This window comes from Thunnus albacares, chromosome 8 (genome assembly GCF_914725855.1).
Source record: "Thunnus albacares chromosome 8, fThuAlb1.1, whole genome shotgun sequence".
NCBI classification, from domain to species: Eukaryota; Metazoa; Chordata; class Actinopteri; order Scombriformes; family Scombridae; genus Thunnus; species Thunnus albacares.
Genome location: NC_058113.1, coordinates 19,084,754 through 19,108,020, shown reverse-complemented (window position 1 = coordinate 19,108,020; position 23,267 = coordinate 19,084,754). Strand labels below are relative to the sequence as shown.

General features: G+C 41.1%; 1 protein-coding gene across 2 annotated transcripts; it reads right to left on the bottom strand.

Moving 5' to 3' along the window:
- Positions 1–1,894: 1,894 nt before the first annotated feature.
- chrnb2 (cholinergic receptor, nicotinic, beta 2) lies at positions 1,895–22,547 on the bottom strand. Of its 2 annotated transcripts, XM_044358020.1 has the most exons (7): positions 22,225–22,547; positions 12,030–12,098; positions 11,171–11,316; positions 9,734–9,778; positions 7,828–7,937; positions 4,076–5,204; positions 1,895–2,134 (listed from the first exon to the last, which is right to left on the bottom strand). In XM_044358020.1, the coding sequence occupies exons 1-7, from the start codon at positions 22,280–22,282 to the stop codon at positions 1,985–1,987; spliced, it is 1,707 nt and encodes a 568-aa protein (XP_044213955.1). In that variant the 5' UTR covers positions 22,283–22,547; the 3' UTR covers positions 1,895–1,984. The 2 variants fall into 2 exon arrangements, with proteins under 2 accessions (XP_044213955.1, XP_044213956.1); XM_044358021.1 differs by lacking the exon at positions 12,030–12,098.
- Positions 22,548–23,267: the final 720 nt, after the last annotated feature.

Genomic DNA, 23,267 nt, shown 5'->3' with positions numbered 1-23,267 from the left:
GTCATATATAATCTTTTCTGCTTATGATTAAGCACCTTTAACTTATTGCCTGGTATGACTGTTTCAGAGTTGGTCCTGTTGTCATTTCTCTCTTGTTTAGTGAAAATTTAATTCATCCGCATTCCCTGTGTGCCCAAAAAAGCCTTTTGCATCTTGCTTGCATTCTTGGTTGTCACAGGACCGGAGAGGATCATGGAAAACTATGACAAATCAGCCATTCTGAGATGAAAAGGAAAATGCAAGAAGGTTATCATTATTCTAATTGGACTTAAATGTCAAAAATGTGTTTGTCTGTGGAAGACCAGATAAGGGGGAGAGAGGACTGAAGAGAGATTAATAGAGGGGGGTGGGGGAGACACACGTATGCTCTTCTGAGCATTGTGTCTGACAGATGTGGGAATGCATTGGGGCATGGAGCAGTCATACACACACACACACACACACACACACACACACACACACACACACACACACACACGTACATGTATATGCTCTGAAAGTTACATAGATGATTACAAAACCCACTGCAGAGAGGAGAGGACAGGATAGGAGAGGAGAGGAGAGGAGAGGAGAGGAGAGGAGAGGAGAGGAGAGGAGAGGAGAGGAGAGGAGAGGAGAGGAGAGGAGAGGAGAGGAGAGGAGAGGAGAGGAGAGGAGAGGAGAGGAGAGGAGAAAATAAAGCAGGGATGAACAAGGTGAGACACTGTCTTGCTCTGATCTGATAAGCACAGCAATGGCGGAAAATAAACATTTGTGAAATAATAATAATAATAATAATAATAATAATAATAATAATAATAATAATAACTTAATTTCATGATACAATCCCCATCCTTCCACCAATATGATTTGATTTACATGTTACATATTCCAATTCTGATCTTTGCCCCATCTCAATTGATACTCCTTCTTGGAGAAATTATGTTCCACTGTCCACCATCCATCATTGAGGTCCTGTCCACCATCTTGGCTCAGATTCCTCAGTTCCTCAGGAGCTAGACTCATCTCATTGCAGCTGTACACTCTGGCACAGCAGGCTGCTGTCGTACTCTACTTACTGTGCACAACTCTCTAAGCAAAAAACTGTCCATGCAAAATCTATTACTTTATCCCCTTGACTCTGATCTAATAATGCAACCTGGCTCTTCCTTTAATATAAGTATCCTCTATGTATTTTATTGAACTCCTTCACAATCTGTCGCTTGTACACATATTGTGTTAGTGTGCGCATCACAGGCTGTGTAGTACAGTTTATATCACATTCTTGTTTAATCTATACAATCATACAACACACCAGAGCCTCTCTATCAGCAACAGGCCCTTGCATGAGCTAACACATAGAGAAATCTTAATTATATATACTCAATGCTATACTGTGGTAAGCTGCTATGCTATGATAAAATATACTGAATCAGTTCACTGATGTGGTGGATTTCTGAAAAAATAAAGTAAATGTATAAGAACCTTGATATGAACCTCCCTTCCCTTTCTGATTAGCTCCTGCTGACATCGGTCGAGATTGTGAATGAGTAATGTCTGTCGTAGTTGAAGGCGGGCATGTATGTGTCAAATAAGCAGTCAGCGTCAGGCGAAGAGTGTTTATGGCTGGCGCAAGATTCAGCAAGGAGTAAATCAGAGAATCCTCGCCCCCTGACTGGCTGAAGAGGAGAGCAGAGAGGGACCTTTCCACCAGAAAGGGGAGGTCAGTCCATTTAACATCTGGACGAAAAACTGCAGGTAAGAGTATGATGGTGTTTTCCTTTTTCTTCATACAAGAAAAACAGTTATTTGTTGCAAAAAACATTACTTTAAAGTTAATGGGTGTGATTGCTGTTCATTTCCAGTTCTGGTTCCAGTTCCATAGACACAATAATACCCTGACCCGCCACCCCCCCCCCCACCTCCCCACCTCCGGCCTTGTCCTGCTGTGCTGACTGGTCGGGGGGGGAGCTGTCCGTCAGCGTGTTTTGTGGTCTGGGAATGGTCAGCCTGGCATGTTGATGGTCTTGGCTGTGTAATTCTGGAAGAGCGGCTGCAGGAACATGCCCATTGTGCCAAACACACACACAAACACAAAGATCCACAGGAAGAGGCGGTCGATCACCATGGCAACGTACTTCCAGTCCTCGCTCACCTGTGGACGGGGAGGGACAAAAGAGGTTTGGGATGGGGTGAAGAGAAAGATTAAGGTGAGCAGAATCACATTCTCTCTCACATCCTCTCATTCTCTCTCTATCCGTCCCTCCGCCTAACTATGCAGAGGGTTAATGGAGGTGAAGGGTTAATGTGAGCAGAGACTCGTTCTGCCACAGAGCACTGATGAGGTTTGACACGAGTCAAGGAGGAAGAGAAGGACGCAAGAGACGAGAGAGTGATGGAGGCCAGAGAGGCGAAGGGTGTGCTGACACTGTAACCCCAGTGATGATGACTTGGGGAGGAAAGGAGGGGGAGGGCTGGTGAACCACACACTCTGCCAAGAGAGGGAGGATTTTAAAGCGGTCGGCATGGCGACGGGATGGTAACTATGGCGATGATGGACAGAATTACAGAGGATTGTTAATTCCCGTGTCAGTTTCTTTCATTCCAGGAGAGAAGCCTGGTTCTCCTAAGATGCCGTGAGGAAAAGTGATAAAAAATGCCACCCTCACTCTGCTGTCTCGGCTCCTCTATTCCAACGCTTTTCCAGTTGTACTCCTTCTCTATGCACACGTCATGCCGCTGCTATAATTACATGTCTATGTTGAATATTCAGTGGGCTGTGATTGCGTCACCAGATCTGTCTCCTTTGCTTATGCTCTGGTGTAGTCCCCCATGCGTTTCAAATGGAAGAGCTAAACAGCACTGCTACATAGCTATACATGATATGGCACTGAAACCACAGATCTGTGTTGCACGTGATGCTTTTTATGGCTAGTAACATATTCACATAAAATAAGATGATTTATGGTGTGATGTCATCCACACATAAAGAAGATAATAATTGATTTTAATGTGGTGTAGAGCCAGATGAATACATTGTGTATGTTGGCAAGAAATTGCAGAGCAGTAAACTAAAACAATCAATTGTGTATTGGCAGCATCATCAGCAACTACTGTGTATTGTACTTAACTTTTTCTTGATTGAACATTTAAAGGTGCAGTGTGTAGGATTTAATGGCATCTAGTGGAATGGACTTGGCAGAAAATGGAATATTATATTGACAAGTATATTTTTATTATTGTACAATCACTTGAAAATAAGAATCATTGTGTTTTTGTTACCTAAGAATGAGCCCTTTATATCAACATAGGGAGTAGGTCGTCTTCCACAGATGCCACCATTTTGCATTGCCATGTTTCTACAGGGGCCCAAAATGGACAAACCAAACACTGACTGTAGAGAGGGTCTGTCGGGACCCTAAGGGGAGGGTGCGGGGTATTCAGTTGGTTACAATCTGCAACCTCACCACTATATGTCACTAAATCCTACACATTAGTCCTTTAAATAAATATGGTTTTGTTTAATGTGTTATCATGTGTTTAAACCTACATTCATTGATTTTTTGACTACTTGGGGGCAGTGCAAAAAGCTGAAAATATTAGCATTCATTTGGAGTCCAATATTCACTCCGCCTTTAGCTCTGTTTTGGTTTCCACCAACTCCTGAGGGAAATATCTGGCTCATTAGCTGCTAAATGCTCCGCTATGTTCACCAGCGACTCGCTAACTTTGTCTGCCATTTGGTACTGGTCAGGTAGTGCACAGTGGATTTATCAAAGTTTTTTCTCTGAAAACAGCTACATGCTGCATATGGAAATGAGAGCGATGAGTGTGAACCAAAACAATCAAGTTTCAGCCATAAAACCAAAATAATGAGCTTAAACTTTTGATGATAAATCTCTTTGGGTTTGTGATTACAAACGGCACCTTTCACATAACACATAGATCATTTGATGAGTTGGTAATACAAAAATATTAATTAGAGCAGCTTTAAATTATCAAGATCACTATCAGCCTCAAAAATACAGCATCTAACATGGAACAACTGAGACTACTGATACTGTAAATTGTACTACACAGATGATATAATACTCACACTCTGATCATCATCCTCACTCTTCATGTGGTTGGCGATGAAGCGTACTCCTTCCACAGCCTCTTCAAAGCCTGGACAGGCTTGAGCCAGCAGGGCCTGTGTCAGAGCAGGACCTCCTGCTGCTTGCTTCCCCCGCGGCAAGTTTCCAGTGCTCCCCTCCCGGCTCTCCCTCACCCTGTTCAGACCATCCATGGATCCCCCTCCTGCACCTCCAAGATCCCCTCCAAATTGTTTAACAGATGCCCGGTTCACATAGCAGGTACAAGGGTCACTGTCCTCCTTGCCAAACACCCCTGTGGAGGTTCCCCCTCCATTCCCGCCAGCGCTGCCCAGCCCAAGCCCTACCATCAAGGCTCCTGTCTCCCCGCTGCGCCCGCCCTCCTTCTGCTCCTGGGCCCTCCGTCTTTGGCGCAGCCGCTGGCGCTCACAGCTGTTCCTGGGCTGGCGCATGAAGAGCAGGGCGGGAAGCTTGTTGAGGAATACCAGTTTAACCCAAGGGGGCATAGTGTGTGTGGTGGGCGAGCGGTGATGCACATTGAGCACACACACACTGGTAACGATAGAGAAGGTGACCAGGACCATGGTGAACATCAGGTACTTCCCCACAAGAGGGACATCTAGCGAAGTGGGCGGGACAATCTTGGAGATCAGCAGCAGGAACACAGTGAGTGCCAGCAGCACGGAGATGCAGAGTGTCATCTTCTCTCCGCAGTCAGACGGCAGGTAGAAGACCAGGATGGCCAATGAGGTGATGAGCACACATGGGATGATGAGGTTGATGGTGTAAAAAAGAGGCTTCCTGCGGATGATGAAATCATATGTGATGTCCACGTAGGTGGGGTCAGCAGGGTTCTCGTTTCGCCGACCTGGCAGGGCGATGATGTCCCACTCCCCGCTGGGTGTGAAGTCATCCATGCTGGCCACGTCGGCACGCAGCACCAGATCGATCTCAGTGCGATCATAGGTCCAAGAGCGGAAGCGCAGCGTGCAGTTCTGCTGATCAAAGGGGAAGTGCTTCACCTCAATCTTACAAGCTGACTTATAGATGGCTGGGGGCAACCAGAAGATACTGCCATCGTGGGAGACCACTGCATTAGAATAGAACGACACCTCGTACACCCCATCAGCACTGAGAGACAGGGAAAGAGAGATAGAGACGGAGAGGAGAAAGAAAAGAAGAGGAGTGTGAAATGATGGCCTTATAAAAATATTTTGTAAACAAAAAGTGTGATGAGAGGCCATGTTTCCCCTGAGTCTTATGAACAGTGGAACATGACACATCTCATTATGTAATACTATTAAAGAGCTCCAGAAAACAGAGACACACAAACACACACACACACACACACACACACACACACACACACACACACACACACACACAAATGCAACCAGGGTGTGCAGTCTGAATTGTAAGAGAGGCAACATACTGTACATCTGGGCTCAAGCTAAATTTACCTTTAGAGTCCACCAAGTTCAGTGATACACACATAAGGATAAAAAGCTACACACACTCCCTCACAGAAAGACACACAAACACATAGTATGTGTGGATGTGGAGGTCACGAGGGTGAGACTTTGAGGTGTGTTTGAGAGCAGTAAGATCACACACCTGCTTATACAAACACAAGAAACAAGGATGTGGGATCAAATGAACACACAGTCTAGACAGGAAACGCGGCTAACAGGTCAGACTGGGTCAAGTTAAACAGCTCAAATTAGCCCACTTCACTCAGAAGTCAGCTGACAACATTAAAGCTGCAGATTGAATTTCCATTTAACTCAAAATTTTGGCAACAGAAATAATTAATGATGGCTAAGTCTGTCAAATGTGACATACACAAGAGGATCATTCCTCATTTTTGACTGTAATTACACAACTGACCCACCTACTCTAGTACACTCTAGAAAACATCATCTCTCCTGCAAATTTTGTTACAAAATAATCAAATTGACACTTCAAAGTCAATGGCTGTTGTGATGCTGTGCTGTGTGTAGAGCTAATCCTCCTGTTTAGGTGATTGACAGGAGTTCGAAGCAGTGGAGAAGACTCGGAGGATAACATAATGATCTGGGGTACGTGGGATTAACGGGATCATTTTATCCAGTGTTAGGTGGGTCAGGGATCTTTTAATCTATCGTAAAGCCAGGACTGAAGTGGAGAAAGAGGAGAAGGCCAGACAGATCACTGTGCTCCGATGAGCTGATTTACATTCTGTAGGCTGACACTCAGTTTCCATTACATTAAGACAAGTGGTCCGCAACATCCTTATCTGGCTCAAACCTCCTCTAATTAAAATCTAACAAATCAAGTTGTGGGATTTGCTGTCTAAGATAGGTGGAAAATTGTGTTGTGTTACATATCTGTGATTATTGTGATATATTTGCTATATCGTATATTTAAACCATATCACCCAGCTGTGCTAAATAAACAAAATACTATATAGTAGCCAGATTTCACTTCTTTTTCCCATTCTTTAATCAAAATATAAACTTTTCAAATACATCCACACATTTTTAAGCCCAAATCCGATCTGAAATATACATGTAGACAACACAAACAACCTTAGCAATAAAGGCTATGAAACAGATGGCCATTTGTGAGCATGCACAAAGGATCTGATGTCAGTTCGATGGGGAAGTAGAGGTAACTTTGCAAACAGAGCATTCAGAGCAGGCTGAAGCCTGGGCTTTTGACTTGAAGCGTCATTTTTACATACATTCACCTCAAATTTTGAAACTTTGACTTTGTTGAACATAGACATCAGACATTACATGTTATGTTGCCTTTAAACCTGCAATAACTGATTTTTTGACCACTTGGGGCCAGCAGAAACAAGCTAAAAACACAAAACTGACATACTGTCACCTTTTAAGTTGGCAAGGCAGAACTTGTCAGCAAACAATTGCCTATTTACACATGCAGCACATCCAGCAGATAGAGAAACAACATTCATTTTCTCACTCTCCTTTTAGCTCTGGTTTGGTATTCACCAACTCTATCTGGTGTTTTTGCTGCAAAATATTCCATTTTCTTCACCAGCTAATTGCTAACTTCGTCTATCTGTCCTACAGCTGAAAACGTTTCCTCACAGCAGCAAAATCAAACTTTACAGCTGCATATTTTAGAATTGAGAGACATAAAGTATATTAGATGTCATATAGGTAAGAATTCAACACCAATGGATGTTCCTGAGTAGTGACTATAAATTATAATGCAAAGACAGATTTATTATCTAGAGTCAATGCACATAGACCACATGAACATCACACATTTTAACGACTCAAAAAAAAGTAGTGCCTTCTTGTGGATTTACTGTACAAACTGTACATATATATATTTACTGCATATATCTACTTTATGTGTATTTGCACTTATCTACCTGCGTGTGTAGTGCAGATGACTCCATCTTTGAAGTGTCTCTCGAGACTCTGAGGTATAGTAATGTAGCATAAGCGATATGAGGAGAATACAGTGGACATATTCGATCATGCGTGGTGGGCCTGCATGTATTACACAGTTAAACTTCTGGCATTTAATTGGTGTTCTTATCCAAAGTGACTTACAATGGTGGCAGCTGGATCAAAGCACCAGGGAGTTGGCTTTAAAGCTTTATCACTTTAACATGAGAACTGCATACACTTATATGTGCTTTTGTTGTTCATGTTTGTGAGCATGCATGCATCCATGAACCTGTGTGTCTACTGGGAGCCTTTTGAAGTGAGGACAGGAGGGTGAGTGAGTGACTCACTTGTTGTAGAGCACCACGTCAGGCAGCCAGATGTGTTTTGAGGGCAGTCTGACCTTCATCATTCCATCAAACTCCTCAGGGACCCAAGTTAGACGATAGTCCTGCCACTCCTGAGGACCAATAAAAACACAATGCTTAGTCACTTATGCACCAATCACACAGCAGCAAGAAGACATCTTCAGAGGAGAAGAGAGGAGAGGGTCTATCTATCAGTCTTTTTGTCTGTCTGACAGTCAGTCAGTGGTCAATATGACACATCACAAGCCACGTAGGCCTGGGGAACATCCTGTGCTGTCTGTCCTCTCTAAGCTTACATCATACTTTTAACTATAAGCCTAAGAGAGAGAGAGAGAGAGACGTGCTCATGTCAGCCCTGACCCTGAATGGTCTTTTAAACACAGACAGCCACAAACCAATCAGCATGATTAAAATGCCATCTACAGTAAGGCCGTTCCTGTGCGTGTGTGTGCAAGCATGCGTCTGGATCAGCAAACATCTCTACGTCCTCTGTGTAACCTTGTGGAAAAAGAACAGCATTATCTTGTTCTCCACGTTGTGGGTCAATCGTTGACATTGCTACACTGAAGCCTCTGCGACCTGCGACAGCAGCTCTGTCTGGCTCTTCTATGTTATGGCCATGTTGGAGCTGTAATGCCCATGCTAGGTCGTCTGCAGTAACTGTGATGAATTATGGTCATTACAGTTTGTCTTGGCTCAGGACAGCTGTCCTTGGCTCCCCCTGCTTACCGCTAGCCAGGGATCCATAGAGCACTGATGGCCATTCTACGCTCCGTTACATGTCATAAATCCTAACTTGCTCAGGTGCAAGTGTATGTGCGTTTGTGTGTGAACATGAGACAGAGAAATGCATCAAACTATAAACAATCTAATCAAAAATGCAGCGTCCATGATGGTTAAATTATACACCAAAGGCTGTTTAGAGAACTATCATCTCTTTCATCTAAACGTATGTCCAAATTCAACATATGTCTGTTGTAACACCTGCCCTCAGATGCATGCACATATGCTGACGATGTGTGTATGTGGGTGGGAGCATTTTTAAACCTTGTTTATGTAAATGTGTATACCTACATCTTCTACCATGTTAAGGCCCCAGCTGTAAGAGCCAGCCATGCAGAAGAGGGTCACAGTGCAGTCAGAATCACATTATTCACAGGTTGCACAAAGTGAGGTCTTATCTAAAATCACAAACTGACCACTTCACCAACTGAGTGATAGCCATTCAGTATTTGTGCAATATGCTTTATTATTATCAGTTATTTGTGTTTTGAGTGTAAAAAAAAACACCTGTGGTTCCTGTTCATAAAATTCAACTCCCTTCTCATATTTCTCCTGTCAGATTTGGGGTTTTCGCAGATGTGAATTGTTTGACGTCTCTCTCACTGTCGGCATCTGACACCAATCTTGTGAGTTCTCAGAGCTGCTGCTCCACATGCGCAGAGGCAGGATTAGACTCTGCCAGCTGCAGCGCCAGAGAAACATATGGAACACAGAGATGCATCTCTCCCCTCCAGTAACTGGACCTCTGCTCATAGGCTATGGTCTACTGGTCTATGATAACACTGCGGCACTTGATTATATAATGTAAATCAGCATGTATACTGTAGTACATCACCAAGAGAATATTATTCAGTGTCCAGGTTTGTCTAAGTCACATCTGTGACTACTATCCAAGACCCTCATGGCATATGATTCACTCCCACTGATCTGGCAGTCACACCGCTAAGGTAAACTAAGGTAAAACCATCTGAAATCAAATCAACATATATTATGTTTGTTCTATACTTTTAATAAACTCTGTGTGATTTTTTTTTCTCTTTCTCCGTGTGGCTGAATGTTAGGTACGTCAGGTTGGTAAGATGAGGAGAAGAGTGGGAAGTCTCACCTGTGTTAGCCAGACGTTTGTGGTCATCACCTGCTCTCTTTCATGCTGCAGAGGAAGAAGACATGTATGAAACAAACTGTGTGATTAAACTGGTAATCCAGCAATTTAGGATAGCACTTCAAACAAGTTGGGGGACATGTGCATGAAAAATCAATGTTACAAAGCTATGACATCCTTACTTTGAATACCTTGGCAGAGTCAAGCTTCAAAAACACTGGGTGCTACACGTTTCATAGTGCAACTCAAAAGCTCCTTTCATCAGAACCTTCCTGTCTGGTAAATGTCTACATCTTTCAAATTCCACCAGTTTTTAAGTCAAGGTTTCATTTAGAAAATCTGAAGTCTCAAAGCCCAAGCCGAGACAACCCAGATGACATCACAGGGTTGTTTTATCAGACTTTAGAGAGCTGCTCCAGAGCAACACAGGTTATATTATACATCTGTTACAGGCTGAGTAGTACTCTTCATGACGACTAAACTGATCTTTATGTTTAATATCAGTGGAGTGGCTACTTAACATTTAACATATAAAGCTAAACTAATGGATTTAAATGGAAATATTAAAGATCCCCTCCAGACATGTTTTAGGACATATAAAAATACTCTGCCTTGAATAATAATTTGTGTCATTCTAATTTTTCCACAAAAATAAGTTAAAAACCTTAAAATTACATCTACTGTCTCTCCCTCACTGAAAAACCCTGAATCAATGAATACGCAAATTTATTTATTTATTTTAAACTTAACTGTTGGACACAAGATGCCTTCTACTTCACTGTATAGTCTCAGTGTTTGTGCACTGGAAGATTCATGTTTCCACATCACATTTGTGTAAGTTGTATACTGGTCTACGATTGGCTCCAAACCAGCTGTGATGTGACAAATCACGCGTACGTGCCTTAAACTCAGATTTTAGGCGAACGCAGAGAATCTTTCCTTCTACAGCAGATGAATGTGAAAATAAACTCTGCACATACATCATTCTGCACAGTGAAGCTCAAACAACCAAGTGAAGTCATAATAAACAAAACATTTTTAAGCAGAGGGGACTTTAAGTGTGCTTTTTTTTCACTGACTTTAAGCAGGATGTATTAAAATGCTCTGAAAAGATTTCTATGAAACTTGATGAACAGATCAGGACGAGCTGATTACCAAACCGATTTGAGATTTCCTGGGATTTATATAATTAAAAACAACTTCATAATCAACTTCACTTTTGCAGAGTTAGAAAATCAAATTAAGTGTCTCCAGCAGGAAGAGCATTAGCCAGCATTAGTGCACTTTTTGCACATGACAAATGTCTTTAAGATCTAATTAGTATCATTCTTTGGACTCTTTTTTTAGTGTGTAATCACAACTGAATGATGAAAATTATACTGGATCATCCTCATGCTTTGAAAGGTGTACCCAGATTCAAACAAGCCTATGCATACTCACCACACTGATGAGCTGGGCCAACGACACCATCAGCTGCACCGTAACCAGCTCGGAGCCGTTAGTGGCAGGACGGATCAATTTGTTGTAGTGGGCTGGGTTGAGGAGATGCTCTACCAACCGTTCCTCTGTGTCTGCCCCGAGGCTTCCTGTAATGAGAGAACATTATCATCATCGTCATCTGCTGCTATCATGACACAAAAAAGTTGCAGCCATCTGTGTCTTGATATTATTAGAAAAAAACTGACTTACAGTTATCACAAAATCTGTGATAACTGTACAATCATTCAAGAGAAGGAAATCATACTGTGCTATTGAGTTTCTTTGTTTGGCCTCTGCCCTCTCTGCGGGCTTTGAGAGCTGGCTATCCATGTGTATTAAGAATGCAAAGCCTTTGAACCATGGCATTACTCATCACTGCCGGCTGGAGCACGTCAGCACAGCTCGATACACACTCCTTACAAGATTTGACATCATAAGAATGAGTCAACCAGTCTGAATGTCTCTATCGCTATCCTTTCTGTCTCTATCGCTTTCTTGGTGCTTCTGTCTGTCTCTGTCTATTCTCCTCTGCTGTGTTGCATTTCTCCCCGACTGCCAGTCTTTTGTAGCTCTGGGTTACTTTTCACTCTATCTCTCACTTCCTTTTCCCTGTCTTTTCCCCCCCTGTCCCTCCTATCCGCCATCCCTCCATCCGTAGCACACTGTAGTCATATCTGTGGAGTGGTTGAGTTTGGGCAGAGCTGTCACAACACCACACAAAGGAGGGGAGGCGTTTTACTGAGAGACACATGACGCATAAAGTGAAAACAACTGCTCTACGCCTCCTCCTTCCTTATTTCCTCTCCCGCTATTCACTCACTGTCTCTCTGGCATCTGCTCGCTCCTGTGCTGCATCTTCTCACTCTCACAATTACATCATACTTTGAGCCTGAAGGTAAACACAGGTTGCTTGCTGTTAACTTGGTACAAATGTTGTCATATTCAAATCTGCTATTTTAGAGGCTATTAACGGTGCAGGAAAACAAACATTGACTGATTAACAACCTTAAGATGAAACATCTACTTTTCAAGGGGATCCTTAGACACAAAACATCAACGTTAACAGGCAAGGAAAAATAAAAATAAAACCAAAAAAAGAAAAATTAAAGAGTGAACAATCAAAATAATATAAAATAAAATATTCTCAAAAGAAACAAGAGGCAGCCCCTCCACTCCACACCACTCCTCCTTCGCCTCTATTACCATCTTTATATATACTAAATTAAATTAAGTAATATATAGTAAATTAAATTTAGCCAATAATAAAGCTGGAATGTTGCGCTGCAATTATTAGTTGATGTATTGATTGATCGATCGCCAGAAACATAATCAGTAACTCTTTTGATAAACGATAAAAACTTCAAATATCATGATTTCATGCTTTGCTTTGTCGTAAGACAGTAAACTTTGGATTTTGGACTGTTGTTCGGACGAAATAAGACTTTTAAAGACGTCACCTTTGATTCAATAACCTGCATTTTCACTATTTACTGACATTTTATAGACAAAGTGATAATGAAAATAATCATTATTTGCAGCCCTACTGGAATATTTGTCAACGAATCAATCAATTTCGATCATCGATAAATGATCAAATGTGAGGATTTGCTGCTTCTTCAGTTTCTTATCATTGTAAACTGAATATATTGTTGGGCTTGTTTGTTGGACAAAACAAACGATTTAAAGACATCACCCTGGGTTTTAGGAAATTGTGATGAAGTATTATATACCAAACAATCAATTAATTAAGAAAATAATCATCAGATATATCAATAATGACCATAATGATTGGTTGCAATAGTACTGAGAAATGAAATGTATAAGCTACACAGAGTAAAGACAGAGAAAGTATAGATACATAGAGGTAAATACAAAAAAGAAGAACAGATACATTTGAGATAAGCATGAATGTTGAAATTTGTGTCATCTGTGATAAAATTATATAAGACAAATAGTGAGGCAGAAATTAAAACACTGGGAATAAACTGGATGTATCACACTTGTTGTTTTTCCATGTTTCTGAGTTTCTCCCTTGATCTCCATCTTCCTCCTCTCCTCCCTCTTGCCCTGCAGCGCTGCTGTGTTCACTGAACAGGAATGATGGCCTCTGACTCTGGATCAATGAGGATTCTATCTGCGCCCAGTAAACTCAACACGCAAACCTTTTTTTAATCTTCTGCTCTTTCCCGTGTCCCATCTCTTCCATCTCATTTTCTTTTACACTTTCTCCGTCTTTCCATCATCCGAGCCGGCCCGTGTTTTCTCCTCACTCCCCTGACTGTCTCTCTCCCTCTCTTTCCTTCCCGTTATCTCTATCTCTCCATCGCTGACAGCCACTATCCATTTATTGCCCCTTCGCTCGCTAATCCAACATCATCAATACACATCCTGTCAGCACATGCGTGTAGCACCCTGGTTGTTTATTGTGCGTGAGTGCTGGCTTGCTTTTTATGTGTACATGTATCTTTTTCTGTGCACGTATTCATGAGGGAAATAAACATCGCTGTCTGTGTCGGAGCCATATGAGTAATGTATATTATATCCAGAAGCACAAGGCAATAACACGGTCGGATGAGGCAGAAAGCTAATACAGTTCACTTAAACAATGATGAAGCAGAAAACATTCGCATTTCCATCAACTGTGCTCCAAATATAAATGGTAATTTCATGCTCAAACTAACTACATGACAACTTACAACTGCTGCTAAATTATCAAAATGATATTCAACTATTTCTCTGTATTAGTATCATCATTAGGCATCCAGAAGAATCTGCACATAAATAAACGCAAAAGCAGATTTTAATGCAAGGTCTCTGAACTCACAGATCTGACTGTTTGTATACTGTAGTGCCTCAACCAAACCTTACACCATTGCAATTCATCTTCGACATCATACCTTTTGGGAAGCAGCATTATTGTCGGATTAATTTTGTGTTGTTTTTTTTTAAATGAGCACCAAGAATCTCCAGTAATCAGTCAAATACCACTCAAGACCACAAAGTTATATTAAGTTGAGTAAGTAAAAGATGACTATTGTATACACTTATTGCAAAATTTAAATCAGACATAATTATCTCTGTCAGCCTTTGCCTGGTTCTGTCTTTGATATGATTCAAGTGCAAAAATGCAGCAGTTCATCACCCAGATCAACAGATACACACACAGTTGATAGGAAAGAAAGAAAAATAATGTTAATCACAAAAGCTAAAAGCAACGAAGGCTACAAGCTTAAAAAGATCTATAATAAATACATTAATAAATAATTATAAATGTATCCAATTTAAAAGGATACTCAGAGTAATGAGGCTGCACAAGCATAAAAACCATCGAACCACTTTGAGTAACGGTTAGTTTTACAAGCAGGCAGAGCAGAGCGATGTCACAAAGGCAGCAATGAGAATTCACCAGCTAGGATGCGCTCAGGTAGGTTCATATGCTCACTGATTTCCTCTTGGTTTGATGGTCACAGAATAACTCAGATCCCTCTGTTTCATTTCAATAATCTTTGTATTGATCTTCACGGTAATGTTCAGGCTGTTTCTGATATCTGACAAATTTCAACAGGCCAAGCTATGAGTGATTTTTTTTGTGTGTATCTGGCACCGTTTTCAGTTATAATTTTTTTAATAGGATATCTCAACGTTGTGAGATATGGCATGTTTGATCATTTTTAATATTTTCTTATGAACTACTTTATTAACTTAAATGAAAAAAGTCATGCATCTGTTTCCCCTTTATGTATTTTTATGCAAATCTAGATCAAGAGGCAGATTAAAAACTCAAAACTCCTTTCTATTATTAAAAGAAATGTAGAGCATTGCACAGCCTTGGCTTAATATCCACTCTCTGAATCTCTGTATTTTTTGGTTATGTTTAGCTCAACTGAAATATTTGCATGGGTCCAGGATGAAAGTCTAGACTAATATTTTACGGCACTGAGACAAATTAGAGACCCAAACATAATTTCTTATCTCGAGAACAAGACTGCAAAAAATATCCACACACTCCAGCCCGCTCGCTGCACAAACACGTTAACTCGGCTGCTCATCTTCAGCATTTATTTAAGCTTCTAAACAAAGACTGATCTTTTCAGCCCCGCCGCTCTCTGTCTCTGTCTCCACACACGACACTATGTCATGCTAAAGGCCCAGGCTGAGTGGTTGTAATGTTGCTGGTAGCTCAGGTTGTATTCTGGTTGTTTTCCAGTGCAAATATTGCAAACTTAATGTGACACTATGAATATTTCAGCAGGGCTCCCCATTAGACCCTGAAGCGAGGGAAGTTACACACCACCATGCACATGCAAACACACACACACACACATACACACACTCCAGTGACACAGCACAGAAACAGATGTGTTGGATGAGATGGTAGCCATGTTCACTGTGTTTGATTGCTTCACAATTACATGTTTCTCTTTCCTTGCTTTAAACAGCCATTTATCTTCACGTGCTGATAGACTTAAGACAGTTTATAGGTTTCAATTTATAGAGTAACTAGTTCGATGATATGAAATCAATCAATTCTTACATTTCACATCATCTGTTTACAATGCTACTTAGAGGCCTGAGTCCACACACGCTGTAAAGACAAACGTGAAGAAAATGAGGGCGAAGCGAGAGCTAAATCGAATTATCCCGCTAAGACTATTATAGTGATGATCTCTATTTATACGGCTCGCTCGAATGAGGAAGGTTGGAGGGAAACTAGGGTTGCGTTGTCTCCTCTCTGCGCACTGCCAAAGAGGCTTTTTGGCTGCAGCCGCGACCTTTTATGTGGAAATATTCTTAAATCAATAATGGAGAGATCCATTGATCCACTGGCAACACCCAATTGGCTTTGTAGTGCTCATAGAACTGAGATATTAATATTGATCCCCCATCCGGTTGCAATATTACACTCCAAAAACAAAGCCATCCCCACTGTGGACTAACTGGAGGCGGAAGCTTTATTGTCTCCAGATTCAACAAAGGATTTGTATGCGTCTACTTCAGCTCTGCACTTATTTCTGTTCTTATAAAAAAACAACTCCATAATACTAATACTCTGCTATACCAAAATACTCAAAAAGGCATTATATAAAACGCGTTTTTCATGATGATTGCAGAAATTAAATACAAGGACAGAAAAACAAAATAAACAAATGCATAGAAAACCTCATATAAAAGTAAAAAATTGAGAAACAACACAAGATTATAAATGGCCAAAATCAAAACATTTACATATATATCAAATGCCCAAGAGTGTATATTAAGGCGCTTAGAGGTAAAATAAGCATTTACAAAATACAATTACCCTTAAGACAAACACAGAGACAAAAAAACACTACTTTAAGTTAAAACTCTGAGTTGGTGGATCTCTGCTGTAATAGTTTCATTTGCAGAGAACCTTGTCACAAACATCTTTGTAGTATGAATGTTTTAACAATAATGTATCATCATAGTTTATAGTTCGTTTTATAGATTCTTAATACAAATAGGCCTTGAAGAATAGGTTCACAATTTTCCATGTCTGTCTTAAAATAATATTCAGGTGCCCAAATGAACATTGAAACAAGTTTTTCTTGATGTAATCATTCCTCCTGTTCATACTGACCATTAGAGGAGTGTAAGTGATGAAGGCCAAAATCCAAAGTGTGTCCACGCAGTCATTTTGTGCAAAAATGTATTTTATGTAAGTTTATCTGAAGCTTATATGAGGCTTCAGCAGTCCAAATTTGTCAAATAAAGTGTATATCTTTCAAAGTTACTGTCTTTTTAGTGCCAAATTCTCATTTTTTGTTACTATCCTTTAATCTCTTAAACTCTGCAGACCTTTTAGCAGATATATGATCACAAATACACACTGTGGGGCCAAGAAATGTTCCATCCCTCAAGATCAAATGTGCTATTTTGTATCTCTTTCTATAAAACTATTTTTGTAATTCTAGTCCACATTTCAAGGTTACCAAGTACCCAAAATACACTTGAAGTTTCCATTTAATGTGATGGCACAGCTATTAAAAACGGCATCTTACTGTGAGTTAGAAAATGTTTGAATACATCGCTGTCCTGAGTTGGTTATTTTCAATTCTTTCAGATAAAATGAAAAATCATATGTTCCTTTATGGGCTGAGAAAGATCTCCTACTTCTCAGCAAAATTAATCATTTAGAGGCCCAAATCTGATGGATGCATTGTCACAAAGCTGGAAAACAAGGCTGCTTTTCACACACAGCTCATGAAAAGTTGACTCCTTTGAGATACACAGTTTTCACAGGGCAGTGACGATGAGTGATGTAACCTGAGTGAAGCACTGGGACAAGCAGAAACGGAACATTTTGTCAAACAGGGTGTAATTTTGAAGTCGCATCAGCGCAAATTAAAAGGGCAACATGTTAAAGTGGTTTTCGACTACTGCGGAATCAGAAGCTTTAATCCTTATATTAGGGATATACAGTAAAGTATGGTTTATTTGTATTATTTACAGCCCAAGGAGCTCAGCTGTTCGATGAAAGACAGTATGGATTTATAGTAGTGCATATTTCAGGGATTGCAATAAAATTCATCATTTGAACTGCATAATGCATCTCATAACAACTATTATTTGAGCATTATTTGGCTACCCATAAATCCTGAGGCCGTGTTATCACCAGGTCAAAGCCTGCAGCCTGAGAATATATTAAAATATGTGCACGTGTGAGTGAGCAGATTGCCTGTCTGATAGAAATACATGTATCTAAATAACCATTTGGGCTTTGCCTTATCTTGCAGAAGCATATTGTTATCAATAAGACAATAAAGTATATTTGCTCTCTCTGCGAAAGCATTTATTTCCTTTTTCATAAGCATATTTTTCTTGTACTGCTGGCCACAGTGTACTTTTAACTTCCATACACGGCATCATCAGAGCAAGGTATGGATCATTGTATAAACACCGACATCAGAGCAACACAGGCACTGCTCTGCTTCGGTGTAAGATCACCTTTTTTTAAAATAATGCTCCTGGACAAAGTCAAAATTAAAACTCCCTTATCTGCCTCTTCTTCTCCACTGCTTAAGTTTCTATTAAACCTCTGTGCTCTCCCTCTGCTTCCCTCTAATCTCCAGGGCCACACACACACTGCTGTGCGCCGTTACTACTGCTGCACATTCATTCACTCGCTCTCTCTCTCTCTCTCTCTCTCTCACACACACACACACACAAACACACACAATCATGCACAAATCACACATGAGAGCACACGGTTTTACACACGAAATCACACACGGTCTCACATACGAATGCGGGCCTCTGTTGCGAGTCTGCTGTGCATTGCTAATCACAGATGGTGCCATATCCGCTGATCTGGTCCTGTTGCTGCTGTGTGTTGGGAGTCAGTCCAAAGAGATAGAGAAAATGAGAGAGCGAGATAAAGACAGAAAGTGACAGAAAGACAGAGAGAGAGAGAGACAGAGAGACAATAGGAGGGCTGTTGTAACGTGCAGGTTGAGATGCTGCAGAGATCTGCTGTGCAGCAAGAAAAGTGATGACAGGCTAACTGACTGAGGAGAACTTTCTAGACCGTAGCCCTTCCAAAGAAATGATCAGTTGATACTCGCTTAAGTGCACACGTACAGTTAAGCAGTAACAAAGATAACGGTGCACTCACACAGTCACATATGAAAAGTAAAAGAGGAAGACATCGCTGTGCAGCAGACAGATCTGTTTCAAGATGCAGCTGATGAAAGTTCATTTTATGTCCTTTGATGAGACTGTCGCACACCGTGCTCCATATCCAGTAACCCCTGCATCAGGTCAACTCAGCACCACAGACCTGTTTATTATGCATGGCCTGCTGGGGGAAATGACAAGAGACATCCTCCTCACACAACAGGATGGCCACATCCTCACGGCAGAGTCTAAGACAGGTGGTGAAATGTCCTTGAGCATCCATGCACAACCATTGAAGGTGAGACTCCATTTGCGCATATGTGTGTATCCGTGTATGTTAAAATCTTATGTAAGAAAGTATTGTTGTGTGTCCGGAGGTGTTGAAGTTATGACTTTTCTCCATCTCAGTCTATCATTACCAATATTTGCTCTGACGTTGTGATTCGGGCATGTTTGTGCATGAAAGCGTTGCGTGAAATCACAAACACACGTCTCATGACTTCAGCTTCTTCTTCTATGCAAATGTGATATGAAGGTTACAAGCATGGATGCCATCATACGCAAATGTGAACATCATTATATCTTAGTCTAGCACATGTTGTTTTGTTTTCTAAGTGCATGCTTTATAATTGTTTTGCTTGCCTCCTTGCAGGGGAAGTAATGAGAAATATTACTCTATTATTACAAGCTATGCTCCAGGTGTGTGAGTGTGTGTGTGAGTGTGTGTGACCATGTGCTCATTGTGAGCGTTTCTTCAAACATATGTTTATGTGTGGATTGAGTTTATAGTCTCTGAGGATGATGCTAATCAGACTTTCTCCCTTAAGGAAAGATGACTCATTAGTACTCAGCAGCTTATGATGCTCCTTAAAGTGATATTTCATTTTGGTAGCGTTTTCTCTTTTAGCCCACATACCACCTCTGTTCGAACTCAGGAATGATCAACAAAACTGAACTGATCGCTCAGCGGAGCCAGATGTTATGCAGCAAGTTTAGAGCGGTCTCACAAACGACACACATCCTTGTCAGAATTGAATTTCTATTAGTTTAATAGAAATTTTAAGCTTAATTATTTTTAGTTAGTTTTAGTGTTGCTGATATTAAGCCTGCAACTAAAAATTAATTATTAATGATGAATAATTCTGTTGACTAATCATTTGATCTATAAGATGTTAGAAAATGGTGAAAAATGCCCAGCACTATTTACTAAAGGCCATGTTGACGTCTTCCAATAAATTTTAATTTTTTTGTTTTTAATTTAGTTTAGTCAACAAATAATCTAAAAGACCAAAACTATTACATTTACTATCACATCAGATGAAAAAAAGCAGCAAATTCTCACAACTGAGAAGCTGAAAATTAGTTTCTGTGCTAGATATAGAATGAAAGAATTAATTAATTATCAAAATAGCTGCCAATTAATTTTGAGAGAGATGGTGACACGACAACGAAAGAGTCATTTTCTCCACTTTGCACAAATTGACTGATTGGATGAATTGATGAATCGACTAATCGTTGCAGTCCCACAAGAAGATTTTATATTTTTATATTTTTTGTCTTATATCTCTATGTATATCTATACGTTCTTTTATCTGTAAAACACTTTGAAAATGTGTTTTTTAAATGTGTTATATCATTGAAATGATCACTTAAGTCAAACATTTACTTACTGTAAGCCTGCTATTATAATATTACCTCTATTGCTTGTGTGTGTGTGTGTGCGCGTCCATGTTTGTATCTCTTCCTCACACCCAATCTGAACCTGGTGCTTGAAATGATAAATGGTGGGTTAATGCAGGTCAAAGTGTTTGATCTTTTACTGTATGTCTTTGTGATTGCTCCTGGATGTATTGTGATGAACTGTGCGGTGTAAAGCTCTCTTTCTGCGTATGTGTGTATGTGTGTGTGTGTGACAGAGAGAAAGCAGGAGCATGTTGTCACCATGGGTGATGATGAACAGTTAGTCAGTGCAAGGCAGATGGCCAGGCATGTGCGTGAGTGGATGGAGGTGTGTTTGTGTGTGTGGTTATGTGTGCTACAGTACACAGGCAGTGACAAACAGTCTTTTTGCTTGGAGGCACTGAACTGGCCTCTGCCCTTTCACTACTATGGATTGGCTGAAAACATTAAGGCAGCCGTAACTCAGCCAATCAGCTGATATGTTTTCTGCTTGGCCTGTGGCAAACCCTCGCTGAACAGAAATTAACACCAAATTACAGCCAATTTACAGAGGTAAAATATGTCCCAATACACTAGTAGCTTTACTCTTAACACATACCTCATTTGCTCCAAATGCGCTGCAACAACAGTCTCATCTACTCACTGCATGTCATCCATAAAAACAAAAAGACCATTTATCTGTCTAAGCCGTTATATACTATAGAGGCAGGAGGCTTGTCCTGTACCGCCTGATGACACATCATTTGTCCTTGATGACAGGATGTAGAAGTTGTTTTAGCTCAAGCTGCCTCTCATTAACCTACCCACTCAATCCAAGACCTCGGTGTTAATGAGAGAGAGAGAGAGAGAGAGAGAGGGAGAGAAAGAGAGAGAGAGAGGGAGAGAGAGAGGTAAGTGAGTGATAACACAATCTCTCTCTCTCTCTAATACATACACACACACACACACACACACACACACACACACACACACATACATATAATAATAAGTCTTTTTTAGGTAGGTTAATGTTTTGCAGATTGCATGCTCATTAACAAAGACTTCCATGTCTGCTGTTTGTGTTCTTTCATGCAATTAATCAATCAGCAGCAAAGGCAGCGTGTAAAATACATTTAATGGCTTTTAAATGCTTAAAATGTTTTCAAAAATATGCCCTATTTCATTTTATTTGCAGCCCAATGAGATTTACGCAAACAGAACCCCCAACAGAAATATATTAAAAAGGCTCACTAATAAGTCCATACAGGAATATTATTGTGATACAATACCACATGGTGTTACTTTATAAAGTAAGGTCTCTAAACGCGCCGTGTAGAGAACAACAGTCTCGCTGAAATAAAGGATTTCTATTAGGTTTTAAACCGATAACACAGATAATATTAGCCACTGCATTTGCTAGTGTTTCGGCATTGTGCGCATGTAATATATGGAGTGGCCAATGTTTCTCCACTACATCATTCCGCCGCGCTCGCTGCTGTTGTGAGAAAGATGGTGACACAGCAATGAAAGAGTCATTTTCTCCACCTCTGCCTCTCCTCAGCATCTAACCACTCCTTTTGTTTTCACACTTACTCCCTCAGCACTTTAAAGAAACCCAGTCCCTGGGTGCACAAACGCGGTGGTTTTGGCCCTGTAAAGGTGACGATGCACACAAAGGCGCATCGATGGAGCCATTAAGGCGGAGAAGTTAGGCTACTCACCTCCCGCAATGGCGAGGAGAGCCATCAGCAGTAGCGGCGGCCAGCCGTCCATCATCATACGTGCGTCCGAGCGCGCTCCGAGCCCGAAAGGTGTTCACCGGAGGCCACTCTAAGCACACCCGCAGTGTTACTCCCCTCCTCCTCGCGATCCAAACCTTTCCTTCACTCTCTACCTGGCATGGTGACGTCAGGGCTCTCCGTCGGTCCTACACTTCTTCTCGGCTGATAGCGGACAATAGAAATATCTCGGCGGAGCCAGGTAAGCTCTGCGCTGGGTCGTGCGGTGCAGGCTGTCCGTGCTGAACACCGCTCAGCGATGCGACGCGCTGGAGAGGCGGGGGTGGAGCGGGAGGATGGGTGCGCGGAGGGGCGGGGGGGGGGGGATGGAGGGGGGATGTGGCATACCTCAGAGGCTCCACAGCCCAGCCAGCGATGCCAATGTCTTCCCCACACAAACTCACGTATCACCATATAATATTCAGTGCTCTTGGGTACGTTCAGAGTGTTTGTTGTGCTCTATAATGACTTTATAATGACCTTGTCAAACTTGATGGCGTCTTTCATCTCTATCTGCTTTATCTTTAATATTAGCTTCAGGCCAAATAGTTGTGGCAGCAGTGGTATTTCATATCCTCTCAAATTTACCATAGTACAGTTTTTTTTTATCAGGCAGCCCTCAGAAAATATAAGCAATGTGATAAATTCTTTTGCCTACATGCAAAATGGATTACTCTGTAACACAATCAAAGGTTGTAAATAGCTATGTGTTGAGGTGTGTCTCTTCCTGCCCTGGTTTATGTGTATATCTCGCCTCCCATCTGAGCCCATTAAAATAACCTCACACCACCTTTTCTTTCCAGGACTGCCTGAGCCTAATGTAGGCTAGTCATTATTCTGTGAATAATCTTTACCCTCTAAAAGCCGGAGGGGGGGTATGTCTTGTCTTTTTTTTTCTTATTTCTACTTCAAATTTTCCCCGAAAGTGACCTGTAATCCAAATCTACAAAACCAAGTGTGCAGGAGCCAAACAGAAAGATGGAGCG

What these genes read in the sequence shown, in the direction of transcription:
- chrnb2 (XM_044358020.1), bottom strand. Translation starts at nt 22,282, where the DNA reads ATGATGATGGACGGCTGGCCGCCGCTACTGCTGATGGCTCTCCTCGCC. An exon ending in GAGCAGATGCCAGAGAGACA is followed by an intron (nt 11,317 to 12,029) that starts GTGAGTGAATAG and finishes CTCTCATTACAG; the next exon opens with GAAGCCTCGGGGCAGACACA. An exon ending in GACGTGGTGCTCTACAACAA is followed by an intron (nt 5,205 to 7,827) that starts GTGAGTCACTCA and finishes CCTGTCTCTCAG; the next exon opens with TGCTGATGGGGTGTACGAGG.